The 22501-nt window shown below is 45.6% G+C and overlaps 1 protein-coding gene across 2 annotated transcripts; it reads right to left on the reverse strand.

The window, feature by feature from the left end:
• Positions 1–528: 528 nt before the first annotated feature.
• On the reverse strand, positions 529–22395 carry C1H9orf24 (chromosome 1 C9orf24 homolog). Of its 2 annotated transcripts, XM_004658366.2 has the most exons (7): positions 22261–22395; positions 8271–8415; positions 3927–4036; positions 2727–2802; positions 2269–2509; positions 1068–1154; positions 529–683 (listed from the first exon to the last, which is right to left on the reverse strand). In XM_004658366.2, exons 1-7 carry the CDS (start codon positions 22393–22395, stop codon positions 578–580), a joined length of 900 nt encoding a protein of 299 aa, XP_004658423.1. In that variant the 3' UTR covers positions 529–577. The 2 variants fall into 2 exon arrangements, with proteins under 2 accessions (XP_004658423.1, XP_044997932.1); XM_045141997.1 differs by lacking the exon at positions 2269–2509.
• Positions 22396–22501: the final 106 nt, after the last annotated feature.

A 22501-nucleotide genomic window follows, 5' to 3' on the forward strand; every position in this document is an offset into this window, starting at 1 on the left:
ACCACACTTCTTTCCCCTCGATGAGCACTGGTGCAAGACTAGGGAGAAAGGAAAATACTGAAGATTCTAAAGATTCCAGAGCACCCCACCCCTTGCTCCTGGGAGGGTTTTGTTTCACAACTTGAAATTCTTGGTCGAGTCTTTCCAACATTATACTTTGGACCCCTTAGACCTGGCTAGGGGAGGGCAGCAAGGCATAGAAGCACAGAGAGCATTTGTAACTGGAGACTGGAGGAGCAGGGAGCAAGGGTTTGGGTGTAGGGAACATGGCTTTCACTGTGGGTCCTCTGAGGTGTCAGAGGCATCTAAGTTTGTGGGTTTACTGGGGAAATGTTAGCTCTGGGGGGCGGGGGAGGTCACAGGGATGGAAAGTAGATCTGCACAGCTAGGTGGACCCATTTGTTTAGACTTTAGGGCTGGATATAGAGTCACTGTTATGTCAAGAGGGCCCTCAGGGAAGAACTGTGCTGATGGTAGTAGGCAGGGTTCATGTCTGGGTCTTGCTAGGTAAGACACAGAAGGCGTCTCTGGGTGAAGAGTTCTTTTATTGCTTTACCCCTTTGGCCTGGCCAAGACTTTACCAGCAATGGTAGTCAGGATAGGCCTCTGACACAAACTCAGGGTGGACGACATAGTTGTTTCTCTGGGGACCACCTGTCTTCTTGAAGTGACTTGTGTCCCATCTGTACGGAGAGAAAGGTCAGCCCTTCTGTACTTTCATGTGTCAAAGTGAATGTTTTGACTCCAGTTTTCAACGTTTTACCTCTAACACTACTATCTCACTGCCCTTGGGTTCTGCTGTTGAGGTTCTGATACCCAATAAGTACTCCCCAACCTTGGCCTCTTGGCCTCAACCAAAAGTCTACTGTCAACTGCAGCCCTCAATAAGGGCCTCCTTGCCTTCTCCTGGGGTCTTCCTGGCCTTTTATGGGGGTTGACTTCCCCATGGTTCTAGCTCCCCCTCGTGTCATCTTCCTGACGGTGCATCCAAACAGACATTTCTCACCCCAACTCATCTCCGTTGCCCAGTGTGTGAATGCAAGTGAATGCTTGTGCACCAGACTTACCTAAGGTTGGGACATGGGTAGTATGAGGGCGGGGGAGTTGTAACAGCACACTGCATTCCGGGCCGGTGATCGTAGGGCAACATACTCCTGAAGGAGGAAGTAGCATTGGTTAGGGAAAAGTAGGTCTTTTTGTAAGCAAGCCCCTTTAGAACCACTGAACCATCTCCCCAGCCAAAAAGTAGACCAAACTGAGCTTCAGGTGTTCAGTCCTATGGCTCCAGGATCCTCCTCTCCTCCTCCTGTGTGCCCTTCAAGACCCCTTTCTGTGGTACTGCCCCTGGGAAGCCCCTGGAAGGGCCCTCTCTGCACAAGGCCTAAGGGTCTATGCCACCCAGGGTGGGCTGTGGAGCCCGCAGGATTCTGGGGAGGGTGTGATGTACTCATTGAGGGTCTGGAAGTCCCCCAGACTCTCACCATGGGACAGCAATTTCTAAAGCAAATGTCAGGGGCAGCAATTCTAAGGCTTCTAAAAGCTCAGAGGCACTTTCCCACAGCCCCATGCCCGTTTAAGAGATAAGACCTAGTCAGAATCTTTGGGCTTGAGGAAGGGACAGAGGATCACCATGATTAGAGACAGGGTTCAAGACTTCTGCACAGATCCCTAAACTGCGTCAGCCTTGGTAGCTCCTCCAAGCCAGAACCACCTTGTCTGTGACCCAGAGTGCAGGAGGGATGCTGCGTTTAGAAGTGACACGCTTCTAGAGCAGGAGGGGTTCTAAGCAAACCAGGGCTGCAATGGGAAATCGGACACTACTTCCTCGCTCACTCAAGCCCCCAGAAATTATAGTGTCCATTCCTGATAGTGGCCCCAGGCCTAGGCATAGAGAATATTCATACAGGCTAGTTCCTGTCTTCATTGTCAGGGGTTCAGGTAGGGCCCAGGGATGGTGGGTGTGAAAAAAAGGATGCGACTGATGCGGGGGTGGGCGGTGGGGAGTGAGTCCTCCAAAACTCTTGCAACAGTGGCCAGGTTGACCCTGAGCACAGTTCAAAAGGGACAGGGATTGAGGATTTGGAGTAACTGTATTGGTTTTCCGCTTCAGCTGTTCGCTTGTGTCCGGAGCCCGAGGGCAGCCCACAACTGGGCAGTAAAGCCGGGCAGAGCGTGGCCGAGGGCCTGGGGCTGGGATGCCCACGTGCAGCCCTAGCTCTGGGGGTTGCGGGGGCGGAGCCCGGCCGAGGCAGGCGGCGCCCTGCGAACCTTACAGTCGGCAGCTCCGGGCCCAGAGGCCTCAGGCGGCGTTCGGTGCACGGAGCCCCGCGGGCGGAGGTGCAGTAGTCCATCCCGCGCAGACAGTAGTGGCGGCCCGAGCAGGCGCTCTCGTACCCCGGGAACGGCTGGCGGCCCAGCAGCGGGTCCACGCACCCGCAGCGAGGCGCGATCTGCGGCAGCTGCTTGTTCCGCGACAGCGAGTCCAGCATGTTCACCACTACGTCCCGCTCTGAGCCGGTCGGTCCAGAGCCCGGGACAGAGGGAAAGGCGGGGTCAGAGACAGCGGAAGGCAGAGACCAAAGCAGGGACAAATGCAGATACGGTCACTCCAACCGGCTCCCTCTCTGGGCTCTTGAACTGCCGCCTGTCCCCCAGGCCCTCCTCCCTCCCTCGGGCCTCCTTTGCACTCAATCATCTTCCCCCTTCACCGTCCCGCCTCCCTTTACCGTAGGCATTGAGGCGCTCCGGCTTAGGAGGGTACTCCAAGGGCATTCCTCGCTCCACGGTGTCCATCCCGGTCTCCTGGAAGTGGCACACATGCTGCCTCAAGCTTTGACCAGGAGGAGTAGCTCCCTTTGGGGGAGAGGTCTTCCCCAAGCACCCCGACTTGTCTCCAAGCTACACCATCTCTTACTCAAGGCTGAGTGTTTGGAGTTGTTGCAGGGCAACGCATTCGCTCCGCCTTGGGGGAGCTAGGCTGGGTGGGTGTGTGGGGTTGACTGAGCCCTCTGACAGCCAGACTTTTAGCCCTTGCCTCTTTGTCTCCCGTGTCTCTCAATAGAGGGATTTCAATATTGTTTGTCCTTTCAAAATCACCTGAGGAACTTGTGTGAATAATTCTGATCCTTGAGGAAATTCTAATTCAAAAAGCGTCAGTCTAGCACCCCTGTTCTGGCCTTGGGTCCTCCTCACGGTCCTGGTGAAAGGCGGTGGCCTCCAGCTTGGAACAGTTTCTGGTCTTTGCACTGCTACTGAGCAGCGCTGCTCTGCTTTTAGTTCTTGCTCACATCACAAAGGAGGGCAAGGTGAGGCAGGAGGACCTAGTTTATCACTGACTCTTTGGACAACTCTGGTGTCACAGTGACCAGACCAGATGGGGCAGGACCATCTTGGCCACTTGGAAAACTTCAAAACGGTCATAGATCAAGGGGTACATGCCAGCCATGCCACCACCAAGCCCAGTCAAGAAATTGGGACCCAGGGCTGGAGAGATAGCTTAGCGGTTAAGCGCTTGCCTGTAAAGCCTAAGGACAGGGGATGGAGGCTCGATTCCCCAAGTCCCACGTTAGCCAGATGCACAAGGGGACGCACGCGTCTGGAGTTCGTTTGCAGTGGCTGGAAGCCCTGGTGTGCCCATTTCTTTCTCTCTCTCTCTCTGCCTCTTTCTCTCTGTCATTCTCAAATAAACCAAAAGTTAAAAAAAAAAAAAAAAGAAATTGGGACCCATATCATAATCCCACTCCCATGCTCCGCTTAGAGCTAAAAAAAAAACCCCACAGACCCTCGTTTCACAGATGGGGAGAGTTGTTGAGCACTGTTAATAGGAAGGAATGAGGAAGTGGTGAAGTATGAATTGCTGCTGTGTAGGAGGTGGGTGGGTGTGTCCCAGACTCCAGACAGACATTGGTGGTAGGCTCCGTAGGTACCTTAGATAATGGGGGAAGGCAGGTGTACTTGTTCCAGTAGGTGCTGTTGGGTTCTGTCCTCCAGGTGTTGTATCGGTCACTGCCTAGGTAGCCTGGGCAGCATTTGTCGTCTTCATTGTAGGGTGGAGAAGTCACATGGCATTATTCCTTCCACTAGGATCTGGGACCCCCAAAATATTCCTTCACTGATGCCAATCACAAAACTGACTCTTACAACCTTCCTCAAGCCCGTTCCCAGGCCCAGCCTTGGCCCCTGCCCGGTGTTTGTTTTGTTTTGAGACAGGATCTGCTATGTAGCTTGGAAGTCTTTGCCGAGCATGCTAGTCTCAAACTCTCCTCAGGTTTCACTCTCTCTAGGGCTGGGACTACAGGCATGGGACATCATACCCTGCCCATCACCCTTGCGTCTCCCCCACCCTCCGCCCAAGGTAGGGTCTCACTATAGCCGGGGCTGACCTGGAACTCATTCTGTAGTCTCAGCAACTCACAGCCATCCTCCTACCTCGGCCACCACACCCAGCTTACACTTGCCTTTTGCCACTGAGATGCAGCCAATGTCCCACCTAAAACAAGTTTCTGAGCCAGGGCTGGATCCACTGTGCTACCTGTTTTTACACCAACTCCTCTTTGAATTGGCCAACCTGGAAATGAGGCCTCCTGCCAATTCTTCTTTTTCTCTCATCTTCCACATCCAAGCCCAATGTTTGCCTTTTCTGCCTTCTTAAAATTACCTGAATCTATTCCCTCTTCCAGCCCCTGTGATAGCAGTACTTTATCTTGTAGTGCCCTCGCCAGGAGACATAATAATATCATGGTTAGACAAATATACAAAGTATAGTGACCTGGATTCAGATTTCAGTTCTGCCAATATTAGCTGTGTATGACCTTGACCAAGTTAATTTTCCTGTCTCAGTTTACTCAGTGTTTTAAAATGGGATGGGTAGTCTGTCAAAGGTTTGTTGTGGGGCTGGGGATGAAGTTTTATGAGCAAGGCTCTGGATTTGATCCCTAGAACTACAGAAATTAAAAAAAAAAAAAAAAGGCAAGGGCTGGAGAGATGGCTTAGTGGTTAAAGCATTTGTCAGTGAAGCCAAAGGACCTAGGTTTGATTCCTGGATCCATGTAAGACACATGCACAAGGTGGTGTATTGAAGGCGTTGGTGTGCCTATTCTCTCTCTCTCTCTCTCTCTCTCCCCCTCTCTCTCAAATAAATTATTTTAAAAAAATTTAAGGGCTGGAGAGATGGCTTAGTGGTTAAGGCACATGCCTGCGAAGCCTAAGGACCCAGGTTCAATTCTCCAGGTCCCACGTAAGCCAGATGCACATAGTGGCACATGCATCTGGAGTTCATTTGCAGTGGCTAAAGGCCCTGGTGCACCCATTCTCCACACCTCCCCCCGTGTCTCTAATAAATAAAAATAAATCTAAAAATAAAATTTAGAGCAAGAAAAGAAAAATGTTATATATCAAGCTATTATGATTAGTCTACTGGTATCTTTGCTTCATCTTTGAAATCCAACAATCCAACATTAACATAGAAGCTGTGGTACTTTTCCATAAATGAAATTTGATCAAGAGACTATCCTAGGGCTGGGGAGATGACTCAGCAGCTTAATGTGATTATTTGCAAAGTCTGTAGACCTGAGTTCAATTTCCTGGTACTCATGTAAAACCAAACCTAAAAAGTGGCACATTCATTTACAACAGTCCTGGTGTGCAGATACACATACACACACATGAAAATAAATAAAAATATTTTTAAAGAGATACTACTGTAGTTTAAATCCTTTAACACTGCCTTTATCACTTAACTCTGTCCTGTAAAGCCCTCTGTGATCCACTCTCCAGTCGTCTGAGAGACTCATGTGAGAGACAGGATAAAAAAATCCCAAGAGAAGTTGCCAGGCTTGGTGGCTCATGTGTGTAGTCCCAGCACTAGGAGGCTGAGGCGAGAGAAAGACAAAGAGTTTGAGGCTAGCCTGGGCTATATTGTGAGTTCCAGACCAGCTTAGGCTCCTGAATGAGACCTTGCCTCAAAAACAAACAAACAAAAAGGACTCAGTAGCTCAGTTGTAGTGTGTTGCCCTGCACACACAAAGCCATGGGTTCAGTCTTCCAGCACTAGGGGAGGTAGAGGCAGGAGGATGAAAAGTTCAACTATATAGAGAGTTTGAGATGAGACCAGCCTGAATATGTGAGTTGCTATCTCAAAACAAACAAATAGATAAACACACACACACACAACAAAAACAAACAAACAAACAAAAACAACCAAAAACAAAAGCAAACAGGTATATGAGGGGAAAGGAAAGAATGTTGGCAATTGCAATTCTGAGTTGCGGGATCTGATATTGGGTGCTTGGGCATATCCGATAATGGCCATAATAAGATGCTAGAGAATGGACTTCTGGTGAAAGGATAAGGCTGGAAATAGACTTGGAGCAATAGTAATTAAAGCTACGGGTGACTTAGGTAAAATGGCCTTGGGAGAGGAGAAGAAGGCTCTGGATAGCGTCCAAAGGAACCCCATATTTCCACAGTGGGCATACAAGCAATGTAGGAAAGTGAAACATCAGGGAAGCAGAGGAAGGAAATAGCTTTCAGAAGAGAGTGATCAGATCCATGCATGGTGGCTCATGCCTATAATCCTAGCACTTGGGAACCTGAGGTAAGAGGATCATCATGAGTTCAAAGCCCTCCTGAGCTACCAAGTGAGTTCCAGGTTAGCCTGGGCTAAAATGAAACTCTGCCCAAACAAACAAACAAATGGACACTGGTCACAAGAGTGAAATGTATGGTGGGTCTCAGAGGGTAAAGACAAAACCCCATTGACAGGGTCATCAGAACCACACAAGGACAGTTTTAATATCTGAGTGTAGGAGATACAGACTACCAATTTTAGTTGGGAATTATCAGTTCAACAAATACTTCTGAAGACAGGTATTTATGAAGCCCCTTGATGGGAAAAGGTATAGCTGTTAATAAAACTTTGTTCTTTTAGGGCTGGCAAGATGGCTAGGTGATTAAAGGCACTTGTTTGCAAATCCTGAAAGCCCAGGTTCAATTCCCTAGTGCCCATGTAAAGCCAGACACACAAAGTGATACATGTGTGTGGGGTTCATGTGCAGTGGGAAGAGGCACTGGTATGCCCATTCTCTCTGTCTGCCTCAAATAAACAAAAATATATTTTAAAAAACTCTTTGTTCTTTTGAAATGGTCAGGGAGGGATACGGAGATGGCTCAACACTTAAAAATGTTTGCTTGAAATGGACAGGGAGGTAGATCATTAATAACTAGTGAAAGGAGAAAGATAATTTTTCATAAAGTATATTAAAAGGTGAAAAATTAGAGGCAATAAGTACAGGCTCTGTTTTTGAGACTTTTGGCTGTCAAAAAGAGAAGCAAGGACTGGAGAGATGGCTTAGAAGCTAAGGTACATGCCTGCAAAGCCTAAGGACCCAGGTTCGATTCTCCAGGTCCCACGTAAGCCAGATGCACATGGTGGCGCATGCATCTAGAATTCGTTTGCAGTGGCTGGAAGCCCTGGCATGACCATTCTCTCCCTCTCTCACACACACACTCTCAAATAAATGAAAATAAAATCTTAAAAAAATAAAGAGAAGCATAAGAGATATTTTAAGCAGAAAAAAAAGTAGATGGGCATGATGATGGACGCCTTTATTCCAGCACTCAAGAGGCAAAGGTAGGAGGAGTATCGCTGTAAGTTAGTTCAAGGCCAGCCTGGGACTACAGAGTGAGTTCTAGGTCAGCCTGGACTAGAGTGAGACCCTAGTTTGATACAGAAAATAAAAATGCCACCAGTTGAGAGAAAGAGTTATGGTGAGGCCTAGGGATACAGGAGAGATGGAGAGAGAGCTGATAAAACAGGTTTCCTAAGCAGATGGGAGGAGATAGGACCTTGACCACAATCAGATTTGTTTAAGGTGTGTCAATTCTTTCTAAATTTTGCTAAGTGTGAGATCCCCTTCACCCATTGGACTCTGGTTATGTTGCCCAGGCTGGACCCAAAGTCCTAGGCTCAGGTAATCCTCCTGCCTCAATTTCCCAAGTAGCTAAGAACACAGGTGCATGCCACCATGACTGGTTTAGTTTTATTTTCAGGCATGGAGCTCCTAAATGTCTTCATTTTTGTTTTTTTTTCCTCCAAGGCCAGGATTAAAGCAGGTGTCTGGGAGTCAGGTTAGGGAAGAGGTCCAGATCATGGGTAGAGATAAAGCTAATGGAAGATCAGGATGGAGACAAGGATGTAAACTGCATTCAAGTTAGGGATCATTGCTGGAGCCCCTGCTAAGGTTAGAGTTGGGTGTGGGGTGTGGCCCTACCTTCCTCTTGAGAGAGCCAGTACTTTTCAGGCAAGTAAGGGTGGCCTGATATGGAACTCTTAAACCTGGAGTTCTGTGTAGCACATTTGGCCATCTTCTGCAGGGCTTCAGGATCCACATGCCGACGCATTGTGTGAGTCAAACCCTAGGCAGAGGGGGAGTGGAGAAGCGGTTAGGTGCACAATGATCCCAGCCTTGGGACACTGCTAGATCTAGATCCAGTCCTTCTGGAGGTCAGCCTGGGCAGATTCTTAACCCCCTCTCTATACCTGAGGGATGGGTTCTCATGTCAGCTGTGGTCGTTTTGTGGTGTCCTCTTTCTGTGTTAGCTTTTTGTTTGCCAGGTGAGACACAGGCTCTATAGGTCTCTGCAGATGGCCAGTTTGAAAAGGCATCTGGGGCCACTCACACTGGACCCCCATGATCTTAAGGGTAGAGGCTTCTTGTGGCTACAGCAATGTCTGGCTGCTCCCAGGAAACCTCTTAGCTCAGGGTTTTCTGGATCATGTGTGCCCAGCTGATGCTATCTTGCCAGATTTGGCACAGTCACAGTCTCAGATGAGTAGAGGGCAGGGTGTGGGAGATGTGTGTTCAAGGGCCTAAGATTCAGCACTTCCATGAGCGTCTCTCTCACACACACACACCCCTACCTCTATGCATCTCAGCTGTGCACGTACATACAGATGTGTATATCCATATACACACACTTGAATATACCCACCCACACACTAAACATGCAGCTCCACAAACACACTCAACAAATATAAAGACAGTCACTCTGAGGAACTCAGACATCCTCAGATGTCTGTAGTCTTTGCTCATGTTCATGAGTAGGACAGACTAAAAGAGCTTGTGTAAACTTTTGAGCTGTGGTGGGCTTTGCCAGCCATGGGTTTCACTGTGGGAGCGGGGAGCACCTGCTCCTAGTCTGCTTGGACTACATCTATAACCTCTAATGCCAGTGTCTTTATGTCTTTCCTCGTGGGGGATCAGATTCTTCAGAAAGGCTCCTTTGATCTTTGGCCTAGGGTAAGGGTCTGGCTGTGCAGACCGGTGCAGAAGGCAGCTGCGGGTGCTGAGGGCGGGTTGGGGTGGTGGTTAGCATTCAGTATATGGAGGCTCACGTGTTTTCAAGATCCTCACCAAAAAATAAGCCTTGTGACCTTTTTCAGAGAAGTGGCAAGGTGGCCACACTGCAGCATGGAATGGAAGAGATTAGCAGGCTTAACTACTTCTTAAGGGGCTTTCACATAATCCTTACTTTAGCCTTGTTCCTGTCCCATCTTCACTTCCAGAGAACGACGGTTACTAATTCTTGAGCCTTTTCTAAATTCGTAGTTTTAAGATGAATTCTATCCTGGGTTTTCTATTGCTGGCTTTGGACTCAGCTTTCTCTGATCTGCTCACTCAGTTACTACTTATCTTTTTTACTTGCCAGATTTTTCTTGGCCTTGTCCCTTTCATTCTCACCATCTTTGTGAGGCTATGTCTTAAATATCAACTTACCGTAGTTTTAGAAGGGTTTTGGGAGGGGGTCAAAATGCATGTGTGTTCAATTTTAACCCAGAGGATTATATATATGCTTTAGGTATTCTATATACTAATCAGTTACATATTGCAAATCTCTCAGTTTGTGGCTTTTATCTTTAATTTTCTTTCTGGTGTCTCTGATGAACAGCAGTTCTTAATTTAAACATAGTTGAATTTATTAATCTCTTCTTTTATGGTTAATGCCTTTTGTGACTATAAGAAATCCATCCATGCTCTCCAATAATGGAAATAGTATCTCACATTTTCTCCTGAAAGCTATACCAGTTTACTTTCCACATTTACTCTGTCAGGGCTTGTATTTTGGGTTTAGTGGAAGTTAGGGATTAATTTTATTTTTATCCATATGAATAACCAATTCTCCCATTGAGCAGACTCTCATTCCCTATAGATTTGTAAAATATCCCATGCCTGCTATATCCTTTTCCATAGCCTTATTGTCAACTGTCTTGGTTGAATATTGTTTCCATATATGTCTGTCTGTCTATCTATCTATCTATGGGTCTACTCTTTTTATTGTTTTCTTTTTTATATTTTATTTATTTATTGGGGAAAGAGAGAGAGAGAGTGAGGGTGAGAGAGAGAATGGGCATGCATACGAACTCCAGACACATGCACCAACTTGTGCATATGGTTTACGTGGGTCCTTAGGCTTCACAGGCAAACGCCTTAACTGCTAAGCCATCTCCTCAGCCCTGTTTTCCTTCTTTCTTTCTTTCTTAATGAGAGAGAGAAAGTAGGAGAGAGAGAATTGTGTGTCAGGGCCTCCAGCCACTGCAATAGAACTCCGGATGCCTGTGCCACCTTGTGCAACCTTGCATGCTTGCATCACCTTGTGCGTCTGGCTGATGTGGGATCTGGAGAGTCAAACATAGGTCCTCAGGCTTTGCAGGCAAGCCCCTTAACCACTAAACCATCTTTCCAGCCCTTTTAAAAATAGTTTTACCTATTTATTTGCAAGCAGGGACACACACACAGAAAGAGAGAATGGGTGTGCCAAGAGCCTCTACCCATTGCAAATGAACTCCAGATGCACAAGTCCATTGTGCATCTGGTTTCACATGGGTACCAGGGAATAGAACCCAGGCAATTAGGCCTGTAAGATGATGCCTTAATGGATAAGCCATCTCTACAGCTCTATTTTTATTTTTATTTATTTATTTATTTATTTTTTTGCGGTAAAGTCTCACTCTAGCCCAGGCTGACCTGGAATTCACTATGTAGTCTCAGGGTGGCCTTGAACTCATGGTGATCCTTCTACCTCTGCCTCCCAAGTGCTGATATCAAAGGCATGTGCCACCACACCTGGCTCCTGTTATTTTTTAAAATATTTTATTTATTTATTTAAGAGAGAGAGAGTGAAAGAGGCAGATAGAAAGAGAATGGTTGCTCCAGGGCCTCTAGCTACTGCCAATGAACTCCAGATGCATGCACCCCTTGTGCATCTGGCTTACGTGTATCCTGGGGAGCTGAACCGGGATCCTTTGGCTTTGTAAGCAAATGCCTTAACCGCTAAGCCATCTCTCCAGCCCAGTGCCTTTAAAAATTTTTTTGTTTATTTTTATTTATTTATTTGAGAGTGACAGACAGACAGAAAGAGAAAGAGAAAAAAAATTATTTTATTTTTGAGGGAGAGGGAGGGGGGAGGGAGAGAGAGAATGCGCCAGCCAGGCCTTTCAGCCACTGTGAAGGAACTCAGACACGTGCGCCCCCTTGTGGCACATGTAGTGACATTTTGCATTCTTGTGTCACCTTTTGCATCTGACTTAGGACATGGGACCTGGAGATTCGAACATGCGTTCCTAGGCTTTGCAGGCAAGTGCCTTAACCACTAAACCATCTCTCTAGCCTTCAAGCAAGTGTCTTTAGTTGCTGAGCCATCTCCCTAGCCCCTAAAATTTATTTATTTGCTTGAGTGTGTGGATGAACATGTGTGTCACAGGGTACATGTGGAGGTCAAAGGACAACTTGAAGGCGTCTGTGCTCCACTATCTTTTTTTTTTTTTCAAGGTAGGGTCTCACTGTAGCCCAAGTTGACCTAGAATTCACTATGTAGTCTCAGTGTGGCCTTGAACCTGGTTTATGGTGCTCCACTGTCTTTGAGACTGGGTCCCTGGCTACTGTAAAAGAACTCAACGGTTGATTGCAAAACTTCTCATGGCCCCACCTCACGTTGTTTGGGCCCTTAGTGACCACAGACCCATGGACCAGCTTTGCTTCAGCTTTCACTTGGGAGGTACCAGGAAAATGAACCTGGACCAGAAAGATTTGCAAGCAAGAGATACCACAGCAGCCTGTTTCTATAATTTTTAATTAATATCTTTCATAAGCCGGGCGTGGTGGCACACGCCTTTAATCCCAGCACTCGGGAGGCAGAGGTAGGAGGATCGCAGTGAGTTCAAGGCCACCCTGAGACTCCATAGTTAATTCCAGGTCAGCCTGGGCTAGAGTGAGACCCTACCTCGAAAATAAAAATTAAAAAGAAATTAATATCTTTCATTAATAACTGATTGGGTAATTATTTCTCCTCCTCTTCCTCTTCTTTTTTTTTTTTTCTTTTTTTGATTTTCGAGGTAGGGTCTCACTCTAGCTCTGACCTGAAATTAACTATGGAGTCTCAGGGTGTCCTCAAACTCATGGCAATCCTTCTACCTCTGCCTCCCGAATGTTGAGATTAAAGGCATGTGCCACTTTACCCCGCCCCTGGCTTATTTTCTTTAGAAATGTCAATTTTGGTTTTTGTTTTTCAAGGTAAGGGCTCATTCTAGCTCAGGCTGACCTGGAATTCACTATGTAGCCTCAGGGTGGCCTTGAACTCACAGTGATCCTCCTACTTCTGCTTCTGAGTGCTGGGATTAAAGGCGTGCGCCACCATGCCAGGTTCTCCTCTTCTTTTTTTGAAGCAGCGTCTCATTCTAGCTCAGACTGCCATGGAATTCACTCTAGCCCAGACTGGTCTTGAACTCATAGCTATCTTCCTACCACAGCCCTGAGTGCTAAGATGAAAGGCCTGCATCACCTCACCAGTTTGTGTTTGAGACAGGGCCTCATTATGTAACCTTGGCTGACCTGCTTACTCCTTGTGGTATTCAGTTTGGCCTCAAAAGCACAGCAATCCTCCTGCCACATTCTCCCAAGTGCTGGTATTACAGGCGTAGACCACCACATCTGGTAACCCTCTTCTTCAGATGTTTTGTCTATGTCTTGGGCCTTTTCTCTTCTCTATCAATTAAAAAAATTCCTTAAAAGATCCTGATGAATCCAAATATGATTATATATGCCTGTAATCCCTGTACTTTGGAAGTTGAGGTAAGGGGATTGGGAGTTTGAGGTTAGCTGGTGAGATTGTCTCAAAAAAAAAAAAAAAAAAAAAGGACAAACAACATGTATGAAATTGTCAAAAATAAAAATAAAATAAAAAAGACAAACAACAAAAAGCCAGGCATGGTAGAATACACCTCTAATTTCAGCAGCTGGGAAGCTGAGGCAAGTGGATTACTGACCACTCAAGGCCAGCCATAAGATTGTAATCAGATTGTATTGATGCTACTTTTTTTCCCCCATACATTAATATGTTATATATATCCATTTATTGAAGTATTTTAAAAGGTATTTAATAAGATTTTGTTTTCCTTTGTGTTGTTTTTGTGAAACGAGGGCTCACTAGTATAGCCCAGGCTGGTTTCAAACTTGAGATCCTCCTGCCTCAGCCTCCCAAATTGCTGGCATTACCCTCACACACTAACCCACCCACCTTTCTAGTTTTTCAACTGGGCTGGCAAACTTTATTTTCAAGTATTTGTTCATTGTTTTTAATTTGACTAGAATAAAGGTATTTGGAACATTGATCTTTTTGTTATTGCCTACACTGTAGGTTAGAAGCTGCTTTTGTGTCTTTGCCTTGTCCTTGTTGATTAATAACTCTCTAGAGATTTGTCTGTTTTATGAATGAGTCTTATCAAAGAACCAAATTCTCACTGTTGGTTTTGTTGAATCTTTGCTTTCTAGTTAGCTTTTGCTCTTATTTGCATTATTATTTCATTATTTTCATTCTGTTTTCTACTCTTTTTCAGTTTTGTGCTCTTATTGTTTCTCTTTTTACTCTTAGGTAAGGATTTAGGCCTAGACAAAGATTTAGGCTCTACAACCTTTGTTGTGCCCAAGTTTTAATATGTTGTCTTTTAAAAATATTTATTTGCAAGCAGAGAGAGACAGACAAGAGTATGGGCATGCCAGGGTCTCTAGGCCCTGCAAATGAACACCAGTTACATTTGTCACTGTGCGTCTGGCTTTACATGGATACTGGGGAATTGAACTCACAGTGTTGGATTTTTTTAAAATTATTTATTTATTTGCGAGCGACAGACACAGAGAGAAAGACAGATAGAGGGAGAGAGAGAGAATAGGCGCGCCAGGGCTTCCAGCCTCTGCAAATGAACTCCAGATGCATGCGCCCCCTTGTGCATCTGGCTAACGTGGGACCTGGGGAACCGAGCCTCGAACCGGGGTCCTTAGGCTTCACAGGCAAGCACTTAACCGCTAAGCCATCTCTCCAGCCCACACTGTTGGATTTTGTAGACAAGTACCTTAACTGCTGAGCCATCTCCCCAGCCCTAATATATTGTCTTTTCAGTTCTAAGTATATCAAAGCTCATGAGCCTCCTGCCTCAGCCTCCTGGGTTATGAGATTACAAGCATGAAATATCATGCCAAGCTCCACATAAACTCTCAAGGGGCAAAAATGCTGTTCTTTTATTGTACCTTCCAAATATCAAGCAAATTTCTCTGTAAGGCAGATGGGAGCTTCTTAGGGAAGTGAATTCTGGGATGTCTATATCCAGCTAGTTGACAGTATAAACCCTCAACATCTTATACTCTCCTTAGGATGTGAGGACCGGGGAACACAATTCTATCCTATTCCAGCTTACATTATATTGTTTTATAATATTTTAGTTCATTCTTCCTATATTATAAGTTAAAAATAACTATAACTAATTTCTAAAGATAATGTTTATTTAAATTTACCTATTTGGATGATTTTAGACTTTTCCTTCTGTGATCAGTTTCCTTCTCAAAGTATATTTTATTTTTCACTTTTGTATCTTTTGGCTTTTAAATTTATATTTTTATTTATTTATTTGAGAGAGAGAGAGAAAGAGGGGAAGAGAAAGAGAGAGAAAGAGGGGAAGAGAAAGAGAGAGGAAGAGAGGGAGAGAGACAAAGAGAGAGAATGGATGCACCAGGGCATCCAGTCACCGCAAATGAACTCTAGATGCATGCACTACCTTGTGTATCTGGTTTACATGGGTCCTGGGGAATTGAACCTGGGTCCTTTGGCTTTGCAGGCAAGCACCTTAACTGCTAAACCATCTCTGCAGCCCTATATTTTAGCTTTTTTTAAAAAAAAATTTTTATTTTATTTATTTGAGAGAGAGAGAGAGAAAGAGAGAGAGAGAGAACACCAGGGTTTCCTGCCACTGCAAATGAACTCCAGATGCATGCGCCTCCTTGTGCATCTGGCTTATTATCGAACCTGGGTCCTCTGGCTTTGCGGGCAAGTGCCTTAACCACTAAGCCATCTGTCTAGCCCATTTTTTGGCTTTTTTGAGGTAGAGTTTCACTCTATCTCTGGCTGACCTGGAACTCACTCTGTAACTCCAGGCAGGCCTCAAACTCACAGGTATAGTGATGCAGGACTGTATCCCAACACTTGGGAGGCTGAGGTAAGATAACCAGAAGGCTAAGACAGAGGTCCATGAGTTTGAGGCCAGCCTGAGCTATATAGAAAGACCATGTCTCAAAAAACAAGCAAATGAAAGCCGGGTATGAATGCGCATGCCTTTAATCCCAGCACTCAGGAGGCAGAGGTAGGAGGATTACTGTGAGTTCAAGGCCACCCTCAGACTACATAGTGAATTCCAGGTCAGCCTGAGCTGCAGTGAAACCCTACCTCGAAAAGCCAAGAAAACAAATACAAACAACAATAACAAAAAAAAAAAAAAACAAAAAACACTCTGAAAATGTTGTTTTCCCCTGGAAAAACAAATAGGTCTGATAACTTAGTAGCTTGGCACAGTGGAGCATGCCTGTAATCCCAGCTACTCGGGAGGCTGAGACAGGAGGATCGCTTGAGTCCAGGAGTTCTGGGCTATAGTGTGCTGTGCTTAGTGTCCGCACTAAGTTCGGCATCAATATGGTGACCTCCAGGGAGCAGGGGACCACCAGGTTGCATAAGGAGAGGTGAACCTGCCCAGGTCAGAAACAGAGCAGGTCAAAACTCCCGTGCTGATCAGATAGCCTAGTGGTAGAGTGTTTGCCAAATATGAAGAAGGCCCTGGATTCAATCCCTAGGATTTCAAGAAAAAAAAAAAAATGCTACTTTTATTTATTATTGATTTTTTGAGGTAGGGTCTTCTCTAGCCCAAGCTGACCTGGAATTCACTATGTAGTCTCAGGCTGGCCTCAGACTCACAGTGATCCTCATAACTGTGCCTCCCAAGTGCTGGGATTAAAGGCATGTGCCACCACACTGGCTACTGCCTGCTTTTAAGATCATCTCCTTTTATTTTATTTATTTGAGAGAAAGACAGAAAGGGAGGGAGAATGGGTGCACCAGGGCCTCATGCAAATGAATTCCAGATGCATGTACCACTTTGTGCATCTGGCTTTATGTAGGTACTGGGGAATTGAACCTGGGCCATTAGGCTTTACAAGCAAGTGCCTTTAACTTCTGAGCCATCTCTCTCCAGCCCTTATCTTTTCTTTTCTTTTTTTTTCTTTTTTTTTTTTTTGGTTTTCTGAGGTAGGGTCTCACTCTAGTTCAGGCTGACCTGGAATTGGCCTTGAGCTCTTCAATCCTTTACCTCTGCCTTCCAAGTGCTGGGATTAACGGTGTGTGCCACCATGCCCAGCCCTATCCCTTATCTTTTAAAAATTTATTTTATTTATTTGTAAGCAGAGAAAATTGGAGGTGGGCAAACCAGGGCCTCTTCCCATAGCAACTAAACTACAGATACATGCACCACTTTGTGCATCTGGCTTTACATGGGTGCTGGGGAATTGAACCCTAACCAGCAGGATTTGCAAGCAATTGCCTTTAACCATTTGGCCATCTTTCCAGCTCAAATTTATCTCATAACTGGTGTTTTACACTTTTTATTCTGAGGAACTTAACTAAAATCTCTTCTGTATTTTTCTGAATCTGTGGATTCATTTTTGTCATTGTTCTGGAAAATTCTGAGCCTTTTTCTCCTTAGACAATGCCTATTCTGGACTGAGGAGTTGACTCAGTTAGTAAAATGCTTGCCAAGAACTAGACTTCAGATTCCCAGCATCCACACAAAACCTGGGTGTGGTGGCACAGGCTTGAAATCCCTGACTGGGGCAGCAGAAGCAGGAGGCTCCCCTGGCTGGCTGGCTAGTGTGTCTAGTCAGATTAGTGAGCTCTAGATTCAGCAAGAGACCCTACCTTGAAAGAAGAAAACACTGTTCTTTCCCTCTTTCCTTCGAGGACTGCTTAGGTGAGTGGGATCTTCTCATACTGTCTTTCACAGTTCCCTTCCCACTGCTGGGATTAGAAGCACACACCACCATGCATGGCTTATTTACTTTTGTTACTTATTTTGAGGACTTCAAATTTTTGTCATATTTCTTGATTCATAATTCCAATATCTGATATTCTTGTTGTTTGGAGTTTGCGATTTGTTATTTCTGATTCATTTTGATTCTGTAATATGAGGCGTCTTTCTCTTTCTCTCTCTCTCTCTCCCTCTCTGCTTTTTTTCAAGGTAGGGTCTCACTCTAGCCCAGACTGACCTGGAACTCACTCATTCAGCCATAACACTTCTAGGTTCAGAAACCTAGAGCCTTCCTTCTGTCCTTAATCCTCTTAGGTCCTTCTTGGTTTTCTTGTGGCAGTGTTGGGTGTCCTATGAAGCTCCCTCTTCTGGTGTTCAATTCCTGGTGGGGCCCAGGCTCTTTCCCCCCACCCCCCCTTAGGACTCTTCTGCAGAAAATCTCCTTCCCATGGTCACTCAGCAACAGCTCTTTAAGACCTGAGTGCTTCCTTCTTGGAAAACTGTCATATGATCTTGGCCCATGGTAAACAATCTGAACTTGTTCACTTGTTTGCTGTGAGTTCCTTAAAGGCAAGAGCTGGCTCCTCTTCTCTTTCTCTTCTTTTCTCCTCCTCCCTTCACTGCTCCCTCCCTCTCCTTCTAGTTAGGCTCTCACTGTGTAGCTCAGGCTATTTTGGAACCCTCTATGTAGCTCAGGCTGGCCTTGAACTTGTGATCTTCTTACATACTAGTGTTGGGATTAAAGGCCTGTGTCACAATACCCAGCTTTGCCTCTTCTTTCTTTTTCGTTTCTTCTTTCTTTTCCTCTTCTTTCCTTCCTCTTTCTCTCTTTCTTTGTTTCTTTGCCATAACTGAGGATTTAACATTACCTTAAAAAAATTATTTATGAGAGAGCGAGCATGAGAGAGAGAATGAGAATGGGTGTGCCAGGGCTTCCAGCCACTGCAAACGAACTCCAGATGCATGCATCACCTTGTGTATCTGGCTTACGTGGGTCCTAGAGAATTGAATGTGGGTCCTTTAGCTTTGTAGGCAAGCACTTTAATGGCTAAGCCATCTCTCCAGCCCTGAATATTACTTTTTTGAAAATATTTATTTGAGGGCTGGAGAGATGGCTTAGTGGTTAAGCGCTTGCCTGTGAAGCCTAAGGACCCCGGTTCGAGGCTCGGTTCCCCAGATCCCACGTTAGCCAGATGCACAAGGGGGCGCATGCGTCTGGAGTTCGTTAGCAGAGGCTGGAAGCCCCGGCGCGCCCATTCTCTCTCTCTCTCCCTCTATCTGTCTTTCTGTGTCTGTCGCTCACAAATAAATAAATAAATAAATAAATAAATTAAAAAAAAAAAAGAAAATATTTATTTGAGAGAGAGAGAGAGAGAGGGAGGGAGAGGGAGAGAGAGGGAGAATGGGCATGCTAGGGTCTCTATCCCTTGCAAATGAACTCTAGATGCATGTGCTACCTTGTGCATCTGGCTTATGTGGGTACTAGGAAATCAAACCTGGGTCCTTAGGGTTCACATGCAAGTGCCTTAACCACTAAGCCTTCTCTCTAGCCCCCTGAACATTGCTTTTTTAAAAATTATTTTTGTTTATTTTAATTAATTTATTTGAGAGAGAGAGAGAGAGAGGGAGAGAAAGAGGCAGATAGAGAGAGAGAGAATGAGCGCACCAGGGCCTCCAGCTGCTACAAACAAACTCCGGATGCGTGCGCCTCCTTGTGCATCTGGCTAATGTGGGTCCTGGGGAATCAAGCCTTGCACTGAGGTCCTTAAGCTTCATAGGCAAGTGCTTAACCACTAAGCCATCTCTCCAGTCCTGAACATTGCTTTTTGAGACAAGGTCTTGCTAAGCTGCCCACAATGGCCTTGAACTCATTCCATAGCCCTTACAAGCCTTGAACTTGAACTTTTGCCTCAGCCTCCCTCCTAGTGATGTGATTACAGGCATGCACCATTTGTTCTAGCTGACCTTTGTGTATCCCAGGTGCCTACACATGAACATATTTAGCAGTTTTACTGGACAGTACACACAGGCAAATTCTCTTAGAGAGAGTCAAAACTTGACTCCCAGTCTTCTCTCTCTCTGGAGAAAGCTTCACAGTCTCACCTGGCCATACATCTTCAGTCATAGACAGGCAGAAACTGATATACAGGCATAAAGATGTGCCTATAGAACATTTTATGGCCTATTCTATGGGTAGACATAAGGCTTTTGCATTTCCTGGTCACTTTGGAACTTTCTACTCTTCTGGTTTTTCAACTTTCCCCATGGCTACTCCCTCCTCATCTTTCCAGTCTCAGCTCAGCATCACCATGAGCAAAAGACCTTTTGTCACCTAAGGGAGCCCCTCCTTTCCTTTTCCATTGCCCTATTTACTTTCTTTCTTTCTTTTTCCTTTTTTCCCCCAAGGTAGTGTCTTGCTCTAGCCCAGGCTGACCTGCAATTTACTATGTAGTCTCAGGGTGGCCTTGAACTCATGGTGATCCTCCTACCTCTGCCTCCCAAATGCTGGGATTAAAGGTGTGCACCAGCTTGTTTATTTTCTTTACATTATTTTGGACAATTTACAAACCTTTTGTTTATTTTTATTTCTAAGGTAGGGTCTCACTCTAGCCCAGGCTGACCTTAAACTCACAGAGAATCCTTCTACCTTTTCCTCCAAGTTCTGAGATTAAAGGTGTGTGCCATTGCACACAACTATTTCTTTTTTTAAAACAATATTTTATTTACTTGTTTGTAAGGGGAGAGAGAATATGAATATGGGTGTACCTGGACCTCTAGTTACTGCAAACAAACTCCAGATGCATGCACCACTTTGTACTTCTGGCTTTACATGGGTACTGGGGAAATCAAACCTGGGTCATTAAGCATCTCAGGCAAGTGCCTTGATCACTAAGCCATCTCTCCAGCTTCATTTCTTTTTATCAGTCTCTCAACACTTCCCATCCTTGGGTAGTTCCATGATGGCAGGATCCTGTAGTACTTTACATACCATTGTACATTTTAAAAAATTATTAGAGAGAGAGACGGAGGATGGGCACACCAGGGCTGCCAGCTACTGTAGATGAACTCTATATGCATGCATCACCTTATGCACCTGGTTTGCATGGGTATTGGGGAATTGGACCTGGGTCCTTTGGCTTTGCAGGCCAATGCCTTAACTGCTAAGTCAGCCCCTCTGTACATTTTTTAAAAGGTATTTTTATTTGAGGGAGCATGACTATGGGCATGCTAGGGCCTTTTACCAGCTACATCACATGCATGCACCACTTTGTGTGTCTGGCTTTATGTGGGTACTGGGGAATTGAACCAGGGTCATCAGTCTTTGCAAACGAGCACCTTTAGCCTCTGAACCATCTTCCCTGCCCCACCATTATATATTTTATGCCTAGACAAATGAACAAAGTACACAAAGAAGCTGGGCCTGTTGGAACAGGTCTGTAATCTCAGCTACCCAGGGGGTTTGAGGCAGGAGGATTGCAAGTTTAAGGCCTGCCTTGGTTGCAGAGTGAGTTCACAGCCAGATGAAGGAGCTCAGCAAGACCTTATCTTAAAATAAAACGGAAAAAAAATGGGGCTGGAGAGATGGCTTAGCGGTTAAGTGCTTGCCTGTGAAGCCTAAGTACCCTGTTTTGAGGCTTGATTCCCCAGGACCCACATAAACCAGAAGCACAAGGGGGCGCATGCATCTGGAGTTCATTTTCAGTGGCTGGAGGCCCTGGTACACCCATTCTCTATCTACCTGCCTCTTTCTCTGTCACTCTCAAATAAATAAACAAAAAAAAAATTTTTTAAAGGAAAATGGTTGGGGCTCTTTCTAATTCATAGCTTAGCATACTCAATGGGTTTGATCTGAGCACTACCAAAATAACAATCAAAAATAAGGCCAGGCGTGTTGGCACATACCTTTTATCCCAGCACTCGGGAGGCAGAGGTAGGAGGATCACTGTGAATTTGAGGCTGCCCTGAGACTACATAGTGTATTCCAGGTCAGCCTGGGCTAGAGCGAGACCCTACCTCAAAAACAAAAACAAACAGAATAGCTGGTCATGATGGCTCATGCTTATTATCCTAGTACTTGAGAGTTTGAGCTAAGAGGATTGTCATGAATTTGAGGCCAGCCTGGGTTACATAGTGAGTTCTTAGGTCTCCTAGGCTACAAGAGTGAAACCCTGTCTTGAAACAAAACACACACACACACACACACACACACACACACACACACACACACACACGGCTAGAGAGATGGCCTAAGGACCCATGTCTGACTCTCCAGATCCCATGTTAGTCAGATGCACAATGGTAAATGCAAGGTTGTACATGCCCACTAGGTGGTGCAAGCATCTGGAGTTCGATTGCAATGGCTGAAGCCCCGACATACCAATTCTCTCACCCTCTCTCTCTCTCTCTCTCTCTCTCTCACTCTCTCTAAATAAACACACACACTCAATAAGGGATCTGGGAGTCAACTCAGCTGAGAAAGTACTTACCTTGCAAGCATGAAGATCTCAGTGTAATCCCTTATTGCCCACATGACACACACCTGTAATCCCAGTGCTGGGGAGGTGGAGACAGGAGGAAGTCTGGGGCTCACTGGCCAGTCAGTCTAGTCTAATCAGTGAGCTTCAGGCCAATGGGAGACCCTGTCTCAAGAAAAGGTGGATGGCATTCCTGAGGTCCTGAGGTTGACATCTGAGGTTGTCCTTTGGCCTCTATACTCATGTACACACATGCACCCCATATATGAAGGTAGGCACACACAAAAATCAAAACACATAAACAAGATGACAAATATTACAGTGACAACTACATGCCAGTCATTGACACACATGGTCACATTGTCCTTCCCCAACCCAACCTCTACTTACCGGAGTCACAAACTTGTTAGCCTCCCACGCCCACAAAGGTGGGTCCTTATAAACCTCTTTGATGGAGGTAGGAGCCCTGTAGGAGTGAGTGTATGTGCTGATGGGTGTCTTGGTCTTACGGGAGAAGAGGAACATGGTGCTGTCTCAGGACTCTGTGGTGGGCTCTGCCTATCAAGGGCTCCTGCTGGACATCAGTGACCACTCCTCCTCTAGATAGCCCACACTGCCAGCCTGGCAGGTG

The sequence above is a fragment of the Jaculus jaculus genome, chromosome 1, assembly GCF_020740685.1.
Source record: "Jaculus jaculus isolate mJacJac1 chromosome 1, mJacJac1.mat.Y.cur, whole genome shotgun sequence".
Taxonomy (NCBI): domain Eukaryota; kingdom Metazoa; phylum Chordata; class Mammalia; order Rodentia; family Dipodidae; genus Jaculus; species Jaculus jaculus.

Coding starts and splice junctions, on each gene's coding strand:
- C1H9orf24 (XM_004658366.2), bottom strand. CDS start 22,395: ATGTTCCTCTTCTCCCGTAAGACCAAGACACCCATCAGCACATACACT. Junction 4,037..8,270: donor CTGGCTCTCTCAAGAGGAAG/GTAGGGCCACAC, acceptor CCTACAATGAAG/ACGACAAATGCTGCCCAGGC. Junction 684..1,067: donor TACCCATGTCCCAACCTTAG/GTAAGTCTGGTG, acceptor CTCTCCGTACAG/ATGGGACACAAGTCACTTCA.